Here is a 15,445-nt window from a genome sequence, read left to right as displayed (position 1 = left end):
ATGTGTTTGATTTGGATGTTTGTTTTTCTGAAGCCATATCGACTGCCCCCCCCCCCCCCCCCAGTTCACTGACACGCCTTGTGAAACAAGATCTGGTTGTGAGGTCTAATGTGAATGAGCTCAGAGACGTCTGGTTTTAGGACTGTTGTGTTTCACTCTGTTATTTCAAATAAATCCAATCGATGTTTGGCCAAATTCAAGAAATCTTGGACTTTTAGTTTTAGATTACAGTCAATCTAGACGAGATCATGGTCGTGAGTTTGTGTGTTTTTTTACAGCGAATAGAGACTTTCCACTGCTGATTATCTAGAAGTCCTATAGAGAACAAGTATTTCTGAAGTGAGCAGCGTGTGGAGGAGGAATAAAGAAAGAAATCTTGAAATGACAAGTGTGGACAAAAAATGCAGAGTCATGAAATGACCGTACTCGGAAGCTTTAAGAGAGTTCAGAGAGTTTTAACTGAATTTAAAAAAAAAATACCATTGCAAGAACTGAAACCACGAAATATGCTCATTGGTTTGGATTTTTATAATTTACTATTTGCTAAACCATGTCTCTCACAGCAATTAATAAATACTTTAAGAGTCTTATTTATTCTCCTTTTTATTATTATTTTGAATCCTAAATGCTCATGGTGCTGGTTGATAGGGTGAACCTTTCAATTAATCAACTACATGTTATTTGTATAAAATTCACAAATGACAATTTGCCTCTGAGGGCTCCAATCTGTACAGAGTACAACCCTCTACCCTCTGAGGGCTCTATAATCTGTACAGAATACAACCCTCTACCCTCTATAATCTGTACAGAGTACAACCCTCTACCCTCTATAATCTGTACAGAGTACAACCCTCTACCCTCCGACCCTCTGAGGGCTCTATAATCTGTACAGAGTACAACCCTCTACCCTCCGACCCTCTGAGGGCTCTATAATCTGTACAGAGTACAACCCTCTACCCTCCGACCCTCTGAGGGCTCTATAATCTGTACAGAGTACAACCCTCTACCCTCCGACCCTTAAACCAGGTGAAGAAAAACGCCATAATAAAGACCCTAATAGGGGAACAAAGGAGGAACCACAGATGAGGGATCCCTCGCTCTAGAATAGATGTTTCAAGTACAATAATCAAGCCCCCCTTCTTTTTTTTTATGCAGTATTATAAATGAAAGAGGCTGGTCCTGAGCGAGGCTTTATGTGGGAGTCAGAGGAGAGATTCCCAATCAAAGGATGTTGCTTCAGGGCTTATCAGGAATTCATTGAATGTCATTAGAAGAGTAATATTCAAGTTTTCCCAGAGTCCCTTGTTTGCTTGTGGGATTCAGGAATCGTTTCAAGACTCGTCTGTTAACTCGACTGGCTTTAGGACCCAGGGGAGCCCCCAGTGTGATGAACCAGCGGCTGAGGGGCTCAAACGAGAAACCGAAGCCGCCTCTCTGAGTCCGTTCCCCGCACCGGAGGTTAGCGGAGCTCCGCCGGTCGCGGTGAAAAAACGTTTCCACGCGTGATCCGTCGTTTCTGGGTAATTCACCCGGACGAGTCGCCTCCGCAGACATGGAGTCCAAACGCCAAAGTGGTGAGTCTGTCCTTATTCCTCCGCTCAGAAGTCAGCTGGCTTTGAGAAGAACTTCAATGGAGATAAAAATAAAAATAAAAAATGTTGCAAACAGGGAGCCTCAAATTAAACTCACAGGAAAAGAGCTTTGACATAATCCGCGCCGCAGTTTCACACCAGCCGCTTTAATTCATAAAGCCATCAGTCATTGTTTCCTGCGTCTGTGGTGACGTCACTCACCTAGACGCGCGCGCCTGATGGAGGAGGAATCCTCGCTCAGGTGGAGTGACGTAATCTGATGCCGACAGAGAAGTTCCCCCCGCTGGAGGTGACGCAGCCGCAGCCGCAGGCGCAGCCGCTCTGTCTGCGCTGCCTTCGAGGCAAAGCTCCAGAACCGCAAGGGGGCGGGGTCCAGGGAAAAGCAAAGTCAGAGGCTTTCTGCCACCTGGAGGTAGTTGGTCCGGACTTTTATTTATAGGGAGGATAGTATTTAATTAGAAAATTACTTCCCATGAAAAGAAATAGAATTTGAGATAGGAAAAAAAAAAGTTTCTAAATGTAGAAACACATTTCAGTTCAAGTTAGGATGGAAAAGTGCGAGATGCTTCTGCCGAAGCCCAACATTTCCTCTTCGTGAAATCAAGAAATCCATCACTTCCTCATTCCTTTGATCAAAATCCGTCCGGAAGTTTATACACAGTCGCAGGAAATGGTGAAAATAGCCCGAGTTCTTGATGTTTAAGAAAATGTAATGGGTTATTCCCCCACCTCCCCCAAAAGTCAAGTTCTTTTCATGTATTCCTGCAGAGAGACAAACTACAGAGAAGAACTATTGCCTGGGGGCTTCTTTTAATCAGCAGCAATGAGTCAGAACTCATAATTATCATTTAATACTGTACATATTTCCATAAAATATGTACAGTATTCATGTTTTCAAACACCGACTCCATCCATCCATGTTCTTGTCTCGTCGAACGGCCGCGTTTCCGCTGGAGCCTATCCCCAGCTTGCTATGGGCGAGAGGCGGGCTACACCCCGGATGCGTCGCCAGCGTGATGCTTCTACCAGCGTTGTGTCGTTTCTTTGTCTGGTTCAAAGTCTCCTCTTATCGTCTGGAGCGCATCCTGCTTGCTGCTGCTGCTGCCTCAGTTTTGTGTCGCCGCTTCTCGCCTCATGACTCTCAGAACGGATCTGTCGCTCGTCAGCCGTCGTGTCGGTTGTCGTGCTCGGAGGCCCTGTTGAACGGGCGTCATCAGTCGTCGTTTGCGTTGCAGCTGTGCCTCCCGAGAGGAAGCAAACGCTCTCCCAGGGGGACGGAACGGGAGTTATTGATAACGGCGCTCTGTTCCAGGAGCACAACTGCTGCAACAAGCTGGAAGCTCCAACTTTACAGCTGCCTTCAGGCAATAACTTTTATTTCTTTGACTCTCGGAAAGAAATCAAACAAGTTTTTTCCCCCTCAAAAGGTTTCAGACATCGGAGTTTCTCCTTAGTGGTTTTGATATATTCCATCACTTTCACCTGAAATAGAGCCCTTTGATTATACATCATAATGTCAAAATATTACCTAATGCAGCTTCAAAGAAGAAGAATTATGGGAATGTGTTAATTTTCTTAAGAAGACTAATATCAGTATAAATCTGTAGAGACCAGCAGCTTGTCTTTTTTTTTTTTTTTAAACCACAGATTAAGTCAACAAAATACTAGTTTCCAAACTTGGACTGATTTTCAGACTCCGCTAACGTTTGGAGGAAGCCAATCCCACATTTGCGTCACTTTTGTCTGACTGTGGCTCGATTTAGAAACGCATTACTGTACTCTGGTTTCTGATCCTGCATGAAATCTGCTGAAGTGATGGCAAGTTAAGTTGTCAAATAAAAATGATTAGCGCCAAAGCTACGATAGCTGCCCCAGGATGTGAGAAAGGTCATGCTCTTACATAGCACCACAAAGTTGCACTTGAGTGCAGTTACCTACTTAGAAATCTACTTAAGGATGTTAAATGACTCGCCCTCCACTTAAGACATTTAAATTAAGGCACTGCTGTAGCTGCACCGAGGTCACGCCCCGCCGTTCTCTGCGCCCGCTCATCATGACCCCCCCCCCCCCCCCAAGGAGGGAGGTCATCCGTCTGTCTGACCATTAGCAACCTAAGTTACTGGTGGACGGATATTGATGACATTTACAGGAAATATTGGGAATGTTTCCAGGAACAGTTGATTGAATGAATTGAATGATTATCCAGAAGAGATCCTGGATTCCAGATAACGGAAATTTGCTTTCACATTTCAGTCAATGGAGCTTCAAAATGTGTTCCTCAATATCTCGGTTGATTATTAACCGCTGTTTATGGGATTTGACACAGACGTGTAGGGCTGGGGCCTTTATCTCACCGCAAATCGGATCCACATTGGATCCAGATTGCGGATATTATTGACATTTTTCTAAAATAAAATGGGGGGTACACTTTGGCTTTAGACCTACCGTGCATTTAATATGAGAGACAGATATTTCTAACGAGCGTCGTCTTATAGCTGAGTCGATTCCACATCGGAGCAGGTCAACGGATTTGTTCTGTCTTTAATACCTGAGGAAATGGATCCAGTTGAGATTGGGGTACATTTTCACAATTTTGTTTTTGGACCCTTTCAATAATAGCTCTCTTATTATTAAAGGAGGTTCTGTTTCTGCTGCTTTTCCAAGACACTGTGGAATCAGTAGTGGACAAACGGATTTGTTGTATCTTCAGAAGCTCTGAATCGAGATCCAGAAGAATCCACCATGACTGAAAAATGTGCTTTTTGTGAATAACTTCTAAACTAATAATGATATCAAAGTGAATCCAAGTGAATCGCTACAGGTTTGTTTTCATGGTTAATGAATCTAAAAATAGAGTTAAAACAAATGTAGGGCCGTTATTCCTGGTGTAAATCACAGTACAGGGAGACTGAGATGCTTGGCGGAGGTCTGCTTTTCTAGTTTACCATGTGAGGAGAGTGATTAGATCCTGAAAGACTGAGAAGAGCCTCGAAAGACACAACCAGCCGGTTCTTTTTAAAGCTGCTGCCAGCTTTGTTGTCGAGGGCCTGACTGCAGGCTAACCTCAGGCGAGCAGCGACGCCATGTTGTTGTCACGGAAATATGAATTAATGGACGCTGCGTCTCTGAAGTAGACTTTTGTCTCCAAGCGTTGAACTCTGACCTCAGTCTGAAGAGGATGGGGGTCTGGAGGAGAAGTGGAGGGAGAAAAGTCCAAAGGAGCAGATCGGAGAGGGAGGAGGAGACAAAAAAGGAGTGGAAGGGAGAATGTGGGATCTAGAGGGACCTCAGCCTCTGGAAACGTGGGGGAGGCAGGAAGAGGCTGCAGAGCGGACAAACGGCCTCAAACGCTTGAGTGCTTGAAATGTGCTCGAATGAAAAGAGTGCCTTTGTGTCCTTTGATCTTTCTGCGTCACGTAATGGCGTGATTGGATCGATCATTGAAGTTATTAATGAAGGGAGGATCGTGGCGACTGAGGGAACTGACAGCCTCAGGACGCAGCCTTTCCCGGTGAGGGCGGCAGCATCTGTCGGCTTGTTTCGTGCCGAGCAGCGACCAAACATCCCGCTTCGCTTCAGATGAGAGTCGCGTGGCTCGGGTCTCATGACCGACCTCGTCCAGCCGGCCCGTCCGCACAGACACACAAAAACAGCTTCTTCTTCTGTCTCTGTGTGTGTGTCCGGCCGAGCATCGGCGAAAACAGTCAAAGGGAAAATATGTGTATGTGTGGAATGGCGGGGTACAAAGATCCTTCTGTGGGTGGGACCGACCACAAGCCTCCAGAACAGCTGATCCCTCGCGTTCAGACGGCGAGTAATAGAGATGCAGCACATGATTCTAAAGTTAGGCTTCAGGAAACAGAAAACAGCCTTGTTGCTTCTCACCGAGGCGGAATCGAACCAGCAGTTCTTTAAATGCAACCTGGAGGCAACCTCCATCGGCAGGATGGAGAGAATCAGAGACGTTTGGAGGAAGAGCGAGGAGCGGCGAAAGGTGGGCTGGGAAGCAGAGACGTCCACCTGTTCGTGGGTTCGAGCCCCAGCTCAGACCAAATGTGGGGCGTGTGCTGCTGGCTGGGGAGGGGCCAGTCTACCTCCAGAGCACCACCAAGGTCTTCTTCTTCTTCTTCTTCTTAAACTCAGTAGGATGGAGGAGAGAGTCCAGATCAGGAAGGAGCAGAGAGAAGCTTCTGTCGACAGCTAAGACAGGAAACCACAGCTGCTCACACACACGCACACACACACACACACACACGCACACACGCACACAGCCGCTGCAGATATGTCTATTAACCCAGAATGACCACGGATGGCGACGACGCAGCTGCACCGTGCCACGCCCCTCTTCCACTGTGTGCGTTTGTTCCTGTTTTGCTTTTTGCTGGAGTTTCAGACATCGTGTTTTTTTTTTTGCTCCGCTCTTTCGTGCGGCATTGTGGTCATCTAATTTTGGACCTGGCGGAGACAATGGCGTATTGTCAGAAAAAGGGGGGGGGTGGCGCAAGAGTCTGTGGGAGAGCGAGGGCTTTCCTCCCCCCTCTGAGAGAACCTTTTCATCTGACCCGTGTGTCTGTTCTTCTGCATTTGTTTCATGAAACAATGAGCGTATTTATCTGCTGCTGTAAATGCCATGCTTTATATTAATTTAAGAGTGATATATGATGAAACTAGAAAAGCACTCAGAGCGCAGACCTCCGCCAAGCAGCTCATTCGGCTCCTGGTTGGATTTACACCGTCCACACGGTGATCTGGATCGTCACCAAAATGGTTCTAGATTGTTCTCGGTATCTTTATACACCAACCATGAAAAGTAAAAGTGAATCGGAGTTGTGTATTTTTTTAACTGATTTTTGAATCCATAAATGGAGTTTTAAATGCTAACATTAAATATTTCTTCCTGACCTCATTCTGGATCAGATCCAGAAGACATTTTCCATGATGGTTCATATCGGACCCCTTTATGACTGTGTTTGTTTGTTTGTTTCCATTATAAATAAATTAGAAAAACTTTTTTTTTTTAAATCCAGACAGGGATCCGGATCGCTCTCAAAATGTAATGGGATCCGACTCAGACCCATTTTCAGATTTTTTTTTACATCAATTTCCATCCGGCAGTTTTTCCACACAAACACAACCTCCTTGGCGGCGGTAATGAAATGAAACGTTTACACAGTTCTAATGCCCGGGACCGTGTGAGTGTTTCCTAAAGGTCATGTTGGTCATTAAACCTCCCGCTCTTCCAGGCTTGGCGGTTCCAACGCAGAATGATCCGCTCCGCTTGTGCTTGGTGACGGGATGCGTCGTTATTTAATTCAGGGACATCTGATGATCCTGGAGATCCGGCATCTTTCATATCAGCCGTGCGTCTCTCAGACCTACGGATGAGTTAACAGTACGATGGGCAGTTTTGGCTTTTGCACTCCGTTCGATCGCCAAGGGAACGACAGAATTTCTTCTTTACTTGGGCTCCATTTCCTCGATGGAAGGAAGCTTCCTGTCCCCTCCTCCTCACTTCCTTTCCACTGTCTTCCCCCCCCTTCTCCTCCTCCACTCGGCTGTCAGCAGGATGTATGAGAGTGTGGCAGAACTTTTCAGACAATGCCAAGGTCAATAAAGCGTGCACGCATGCACACGCACACGCACACACACACACACGGTGGATGAATGTACACTTCCTCCACCCCGTCAGCTGTTACAACAGAAGGCGAAATGACTCCGTGCTCCTCGTGAACCGCCATCTTAGCCCACACGTGCACGTCTGGTCTTACATGCACGTGTTAAATTGACACTTGATGCACAAGAATTTAAACCCTGTTATTCTGCAAGCGTGCACGTTTCCATTGTGACGCGATGACGCTGTCACCCCACAGCCCCCCCGGTTATTTTCCTTCGTGCTATTTTCAGGGGCGATGGAGCGACTTGTGAACGAGCTCGGCGCCCTGCTGAAGATGCTGGACCACGAGATGGTCAGTCCCGCCACGGCGGACAAGGTGGCCTCCATACGGAACCTCCTGGACACGCTGCAGCTGTCAGGTACCGGATTAACCCTCGCATGGACGCATCGTCTCCATTTTACATCTTGTTAGTATCGTTGGACGCAGGGATGCAAAGACTGCATTTTATAATCGGCGTAACCTTTTCTGCTTGTGCAGCGCAGCAAAGTTTCAGCTTGTGGAAAGAGTGAAAACTACTTTGGAAAATGGAAATGAGTTATTTTAGAGCTGGATTTTATCTCACGCATGTTTCAGTCTTGCATTTCTGACTGAAACACTTAATTAATTAAAAGACGGGACATTTCTTTCTCCATCTTCCAGTCGTGAGACAGCCGCACAGTAATTATAGCTGCACACGTTTACCAACAAATGCAGTCATTTTTTTTTTTTTTTTTACATTTGACTTCCCAATCCAAGAGCAGCTCAATACCAGCGAGCAGGAAAGTTCAAACGGCCACAGACACCAAGTCGTTTACAGTAGAGGGTTGTTGGTCAGTGAGAATAACAGGACGTCGGAGAGGATGAAAGGATTAAGGTAAGAGGATGATGAAATGTTCAGTTTAAGAGGATGACGAGAGGAGGTCGTAGAAAGGAGAGAACATTATCTGAGACATTATCTTCCTCCACATCAATTCTGCTTTTGACACCAGAATATTCGGAGAGTTGAAGGATTCTTCGGGAGGTTTGGTAAAACGTCTCACATTTTCTATCCCCGACCCCAAACCTATCTCTTTCTACAGGGTCTGACGTCTACGTGAACAGCTGTCTCTACGGCAACGGCACCAGTTTCGTCGAGTCTCTCTTTGACGATTTTGGTGAGGAGCACCGTCGACACCCACAGCATCTGTTGAATAGACAAAACGAGGCGGCATGTAACATTAATGCCCTGTTGCCCCCACCAGACTGCGATTTGCACATGCTCAGTGCGTCTCCGGTGGAGCAGAAAGAGCCCAAAGAGGAAGAGGAGAAGACTCATCCTGATGAATCGGTGAGTGGCCGGCGGTGCGCGCCGCTCGGGCCGGTGGCTTTTCTCTGTGCTTGAACTGTGGCTCGACTTTCCCCCCAGACGCCGACAGACACCCCCCCTCCCCTGCCAGCCACCCCACATCCCGATGACTACTACGAAGAGGCCGTTCCTCTCGATCCCGGATCGTCCCCTCAGTACTTTGCCACTAATATAAACAGTTCTGTACACACACACACACAAATACAGAGTTCCACGTTCATGAAGAATTACAAAAGGATGAATTATTAAAGGTTTCTCCCGTGTCTGCTGTTCTGCAGCTTCCGGGAACGCCTTGGAGGATGCCTACTATGAAGATGCAGAGAACAACTACCCCACCACCAGGATCAATGGGCCCCCCAAGAACTCTTGTGAGTCCGATTTACGACGTGCGAATGAACAGAACCGGACGTTGTTGCTGTGAAAATCAATCGTTTTTGTTATTCCTGATGATCAGACAATGACTCGGATGCTTTAAGCAGTTCGTACGAGTCTTACGAAGAGGAGGAAGAGGAAGAGGGGAAGGGGCGGGACCAACCTCAGAGGTGGACGGCTGAGGAGAACCCAGACGGACCAGCCAGAAACTGTCGGATCTGTGCCTTCCTGCTGAGGAAGAAGCGCTTCGGCCAGTGGGCTAAACAGCTCGTCGTTGTCCGAGACAATAAACTTCAGGTGAACAGACCCGGCTAATCCTATCTGGGGTTTATTTATAGACATGAATCCCGTCTCTATTTCTCTTCTGCAGTGTTTTAAGAGCATCAAAGAGAGCACCCCCCACACGGAGCTCCCGCTGAACCTGTGCAACGTGATCTATGTCCCAAAGGAAGGCCGCAAAAAGAGGCATGAGCTGCGTTTCGCGTTGCCTGGAGGCGAAGCTCTCGTCTTGGCTGTTCAGAGTAAAGAGCAGGCCCAGCGGTGGCTGAAGGTACCTTCAGTCGCTGCGTCAGAGCTTGTCGCCGAGGGCAGAGGCCGCAGGGGGATTAAAAACCAAGGCGTTGTTGTTTCTAACCAGGTGGTTCAAGATGTCGGCAGTCAGTGCAGCAACGCTGAAGGGCTGGATGAGTCCACGTCTCCCATAATAAAGAGGAAGCTGGAACTCGACAAGGTGTGGAGGCGTCACCCTTTTCACCTCCGCCGAGGCAGGGGGGGGGGGGCTGTCTAATCACCGGCAAGATAACTCCAAAAGATACAGACAGATCTGGAGGACATTTTCAGTAAAATGTTGGGAATGTTTCCAGGATCAGATGGTTTTTGATGAAACTTTGTTGATGATCCAGAAGAGATTCTGGATTCTGGATCAGTTTGAAAATGTTTGAGAATTTTTGTTAACTCTTATCTCACCAACGAAGTTCATTTGGATTGGATCCAGAATGGAGTCAGTAAAAAAAAAAATACATTTTAACATTGAAAACTCCATTTACGGATTCAGAAATCAACTCAGATTCAGTTTTACTTTTCATGGTTGGTCTATAAAGAATAAATAAATCTAATAATGAGGGGAATGAGCTGCTTGGCGGAGGTCTGCGCTCTTTCTAGTTTATCAAATGTACTTTCTTTTTGTTTCCTCGTGTGTCTAAATCTGTCCACAGAAGAGTTCCTAGTTCTCTCTCACTATATTTGAGTGTTACGGTATTATTTAATGATTCAGCGAGGTGCGTTTCATTTGTAATCCGCACCCTGGCTCTTACATTTCAGTGGGTGTCGGTGAAATCTCCTCTTTCGGTCCACGCTCTGCACGTGGCTTCTAATAAAAAACAGGGTGAAGTGACATTGAGGTTGGGGAGCTGAATAGTTTTTAAATAGCCCAAGAGACGGTTGAACAAGCCGAGTTCAGCTCACGTTGGCACAATAGTTGTGACGAGAATTCAACCAGCCCGCGTTTCAGGGCTGAAGTATTGAGGCGTTGAACTAAAACGATTCTCTCATCCCCTTCAACAGGTGCTGCAGTGTGAGCGGCAGGCTTCAGACTCCGACAGCGGGCCGACAGCAGAGAGCCAGCCCGGCGTTCAGGGGCCGGGGCGGGACACCGTTGACTCACTGAGTACATTTACGTTCCAAAGTTAACAATTATTCATCTGGTGGTATTTATTGATTATTTTTACATTGGTGTTGACCACCAGTAACTATAAAATGTGAGGTTTGTGGTGATGTTTAGCACTGGTGACTCTAAATGAATGTGTGAGTGTAAATGGTTGTTGGTTCTGATGAGCTGTAACCTGGTCCCTCACCCAATGTCAGCTGGGATAGGCGTTAGTCATCTGTGACCCTACAAGGAGAGCAGTTATAGAGGGTGGGTGGGCGGGCTGATTAAAATCTTGCTGAGGTCAAAATTAATCAGAACATTACTACATTTTTCTGTTTTTGAATAAAAGAGAAGCAGCCACATAAAGAAGCAGATTATAATATTTTTGTTGCAACACAAAGTGCTGACTGAACTGTATACTACTGTACTACTACTACTACTGTACTACTACTGAAATGAGACAATAAGAGGGACAGTGAAGGCACTGTCCCTCTTATTGTCTCATTTATAATCCTGTCCAACCTGGTCACTCCCAAGGAGAACCTCAGCATCTTCATCTCTGCCACTTCTAGCTCCGCCTCCTGTCTTTTCCTCAGAAAAGTTGACTGAACTTTATCATCAGCTTTCAAGTTCTAGGTTCTGGTGCTGCTGAATGTTATCTTCGGCATACTGAGAAACTAAAAAATGTATATTTACCTTCATAAAAATGTAATTAAAAGACACACACACAACACACACACACACATATGCACCCTGTAAAGTCCGATCAAAAGCGTGTGTGTTGTGTTAGTTTTTACATCCTCAACGTCGGGAAGAACAAGCGTGGGAATCCCTGATGTCGGGTCAGAATATAGGTCAAACACTCGTGTTTCAGTGTCGCTGGAATCTATTTACTGCCCAAACAACTCTGAACATTAAGAGACAGGAAGTGAGGCGAGAACAGATACGGCATCCTTCCTGCGCTCTTCCTGTGATTGTCTCCCAATGACATCACAGGAAGTGGACAGCGTGCTGCTGCACCTGGTCTAGGCAGCATAAAGACACAAACAGGCTGAAAACATACAACATTATGCTGTCGCTGAATTCTCCAAGCGCAGTGAGACCTGACCCCGATGGACCCACTTGATTTACATATTCTCACATCGCTGATTAAATGACCACGCTGATGTTTGTCGAGGCTTTTCACTGTCAGCTGACCAAGGTGCGCTTGATTTCAGGCAGAGGGAAGCGTGGAGCGTTCTCGGAGTTAACAGGGTCGATGAGCCGAGCAGCAGGGAAGAAGATCAATCGGATCATCACTTTCTCCAAACGGAAACCTCCTTTACCTGGAGAGCATTCCTCACCTTCTGGCCAGCAGGACAATCCACGCTGCGGTGAGGACGCAAGCTGACTGGTTGACGGGCCGCTTGGTCGGTTTGTGCCCTGCTTGGTGAAATCATCCTCCGTGTTTCTGAACTCAGAGAAGTTCTTGTTCTGTATATATGATATCACTTTTAATCGCACTCTGAAATGAATGCATTGAAAGAAGTAACAAGCCGACAAAACAAATGCTTTTTTATCACTTTCGCATTCGCCTTCTTTCTCGTCAAAGGTTACCTCGGCGTGTTGCTGAGCGGCTCCTGGAAGGAGCGTTGGTGTGTCGTCCGAGACGGGAGCTTGTACCTGCAGAGGGACCCCGGCGACCAGCAGCCGCCGGTCGCTGTGGTGCCGCTCAAAGGTGCAGAGGTGGTGCCCGGGGGCCTCGGCCCCAAACACCCCTTCTCCTTCCTGATCTGTCAGGCAGGCAGCGAACTGGCGTCCTTAGAGGTGATTCGTTGTGGCGTGTAAAGATCGAGGACGCGTTGGGTTTGCGTCGCCTGACTACTGTGTGTGTGTGTGTGTGTGTCCATCAGGCCAGCTGCTCTGAGGATCTGGGGCGATGGCTGGGCGTTCTGTTTGCAGAGAGCGGCAGCGCCACTCTCCCCGAAGAGCTGCACTACGACTACATCGATGTGGACACGCTCGGTGACATACGGCACGCCGCCAGACACTCCTTCCTGTGAGTCACTTCCTGCTTTCCACACGTTATTCATCTGGAGTTTCTGCTTCTTCGTATGTTTTTAGTTCCTGGAATGATCCCTGCCTGTCTGCGTTTTCCTTTTCAGATGGGCCACCACCACTGCCACTTCCTCCAGCAGCACCTCCACAGACTCCAGAACGTACGACGAGGTGTATGAGAGTGTCGAGGTGAGGGAACGCCGCTTCTCTAATCTCAATACGGATCCTCTCTTCCTATCATGCTCAGTAGCAGCTTTGTTTGCTGCCTCTATTATTTTTTGCTTTAGCATATGCTTGAATTTTGCGGGTGGCTCCTAGGAATTAAACAGCTTCTAAATTATGGAATTTCACATTGGAATGCTTTTTTAAAATGTTTTTTTTTATTCAATAGGACATTGATGTGGCGAGAAGAGCTGGAAATGTCAGACGTCACGCCTCCTTCTCCAGCAGGGACTCTGAAAAGACTGAGCAACAGGCCGCCGTTAAGAGACACGCCTCCAGTGAGTCTCCTTTTGTACTTAAAAAAAAAAAAACGTACGATGGAAAAAGTGATCCGGTATGTGGTGAAAAGTAAAAAGAATTCTGTGTGGATGGTCTTGCGTGAAGTCAAATCTACACCCACCATCCTTCTGTCCACTGTTATCCCATCATGCATTCTGTTAGATGTAAACCAGTATGCACGCTATGGGAAGACGCGTGCAGAGGAGGACGCAAAGAGGTACCTGAAACAGAAAGAGGAGCTCGAAAGGCAAAAGGAAGAAATCAGAAACGCACTGATATCCCTCCGCGGGGAGAAGAGGGAGGTGAAGGAGAAGATGAAGAGCGACACAGGTCAGAGACAAATCAGGCGCATTGTTTAGAATAAAGTGTCATAGCAGCACTAACTCTGTGTGTGCGTGTGTGTGCGTGTGTGTGTGTGTGTGTAGGTCATGCTGTGGAGCAGCGGCTAGCCAAACTGGAGACGACGTGTAAACGGAAAGAGGACGAGAGGGTGGAGTTGGAGCTCAGACTGACCGATGTCAAAGAAAACCTGAAGAAGTCATTGGCTAGAGGAGCGCTAGGTCCGCCCACTGACACCAAGATCAGTGTCAAGGTAGGCTGCGGCAGCAGAGACAGGGTCCAGGTTAAATCTAGTACTAAAAGATACTGTTTATGAATGTTGCTTGTTTGTTTATAACACGTGTCTGTGGCCTGTCCCTGGATTTTATCATCAGGTGAACTGGGTAGACATTTTGGATGGAAGCTTATTTGCACTGTTTCACAGACTTTGAGGAAAGTTTCATACCAATCTCACGTCTGTATGCTCAGTACGACCTTTAAGAACTCCCATCTGGTTGCCTGGCAATTTCATGCAATCTTTTTTGACAAGAAACAGTCCTAGAAAGTTGACCTCCCAAAATCCCCAAAAGTATTCTTTTAGATAACCTTCGCGTTTGACCTTCTGGTCTGTGTCTGCGTTTGTGTGTTCAGGCAAAGGGCAGCAAGGTTGAGAAAGTCTACAACGAGACCGTGCCTGTGAATTCAGCGTCCGAGCATCGGAAGCGCCCCCCGTCTCTTTACGCCTCCTCCAAGGGGAACGTCATGCAGAAGGCGAAGGTAGCGTCTCTGCGTGGGAGAAATGAGAACTGACAGAAATGTTTCCCTGCTCACTTTGTGCTGCTTGATGGGTTTCAGGCATGGGAGTCAAAGAAGGAGACCTAGGTGAAGCGGGGAAGGAACAACTCCAGGATGTGTGAAGAGAAAAACGTGAAGAGTGCTATAACTGGAACTGAGGAGAAGAAGAAGAAGAAGGATTAAAAGATAAACTAACTCCTCTTACATGAAAGAGGAATTTTTGCAACTACAGTCGGCGTCGCGCTCTCAGCCCCTGTAAATACGGCAAACATACCAGTAAAGTGTAGACGTGGATTATCTCAAAGTGAAATGTATACGTTTGTGTAAATTTGCATGTATGTATTATTGTATTATTTCATAGAGATGCATATTAAAGGGACAGTGTGCCTCATCAACACTGTGAGCTCAGGTGAGACGGTCTACCTGCACCGGCTGATGTCATTGGGTTTTTACTGGATCATGATGTAAAACTAGATTAAATAAAAGAAATGATTCTTATTATTACGTTAAGTTATCTTTATTAGTGACACCTTGTATGTATTTAAACCATTTGGAAAGTATATTGAGTATGACACTGTTCCTGAACAAATGAGTAAAATGTTTATTATGGCAATGTGACGTTTTTCCATGATTGCCTTTTGCACTTTATCTTGTTGTATTCTGTGATTATGCGTCTTAGCAATTAGCTTTAGCATCCCTCTCAGAATCATTCAAGGATGAATGTGTGCTTTCCCTGAACAAATACACATATGGACTAAACGATTTTTTACAAAGACGAACTGTCCATTGTTTTTATTTCTGTGTTTATTTTACATTGCCTCTTGAACTTCTTTCACTGCTGCAGGTTATGATTGAGTCTAATAATTATTCCCGGGATAAGCCTGCACTTGGGATCCCGACTGACGTGCTCTGAAGGTGTATCGTAACTCGTGACGTCTACGTTTTTACCTCATGAAACACCTTGATGCGTTTTTCATCAAACATACTGACCATTTGGAGTACACAAGTCGGTTGCGTGAACTGAATTGTAATTACTACTAATCATTTCCAAAAAAGTAATTTTTATGGCACATGAAAAGGCACTATTGAACTATTGTTTTACCTGCATACGGCTGAGGTAAAAGGAATTCCCTTTTTTAATACACACACATTATAAAGAAGAAGTATATAAAGAAAATCAGTA

General features: G+C 46.3%; 1 protein-coding gene across 1 annotated transcript; it reads left to right on the top strand.

Moving 5' to 3' along the window:
• Positions 1–1,552: 1,552 nt before the first annotated feature.
• LOC137900373 (actin filament-associated protein 1-like 1) lies at positions 1,553–15,102 on the top strand. The gene is made up of 20 exons (XM_068744450.1): positions 1,553–1,574; positions 7,497–7,625; positions 8,326–8,400; positions 8,488–8,573; positions 8,652–8,769; positions 8,870–8,959; positions 9,046–9,260; positions 9,334–9,513; positions 9,601–9,693; positions 10,284–10,292; positions 10,536–10,592; positions 11,813–11,984; positions 12,203–12,417; positions 12,504–12,649; positions 12,756–12,837; positions 13,040–13,148; positions 13,312–13,497; positions 13,575–13,741; positions 14,119–14,244; positions 14,323–15,102. The coding sequence occupies exons 1-20, from the start codon at positions 1,553–1,555 to the stop codon at positions 14,347–14,349; spliced, it is 2,304 nt and encodes a 767-aa protein (XP_068600551.1). The 3' UTR covers positions 14,350–15,102.
• Positions 15,103–15,445: the final 343 nt, after the last annotated feature.

This window comes from Brachionichthys hirsutus, chromosome 10 (assembly GCF_040956055.1).
Source record: "Brachionichthys hirsutus isolate HB-005 chromosome 10, CSIRO-AGI_Bhir_v1, whole genome shotgun sequence".
Lineage (NCBI taxonomy): Eukaryota > Metazoa > Chordata > Actinopteri > Lophiiformes > Brachionichthyidae > Brachionichthys > Brachionichthys hirsutus.
This window is presented reverse-complemented; position numbering and strand designations above follow the sequence as displayed.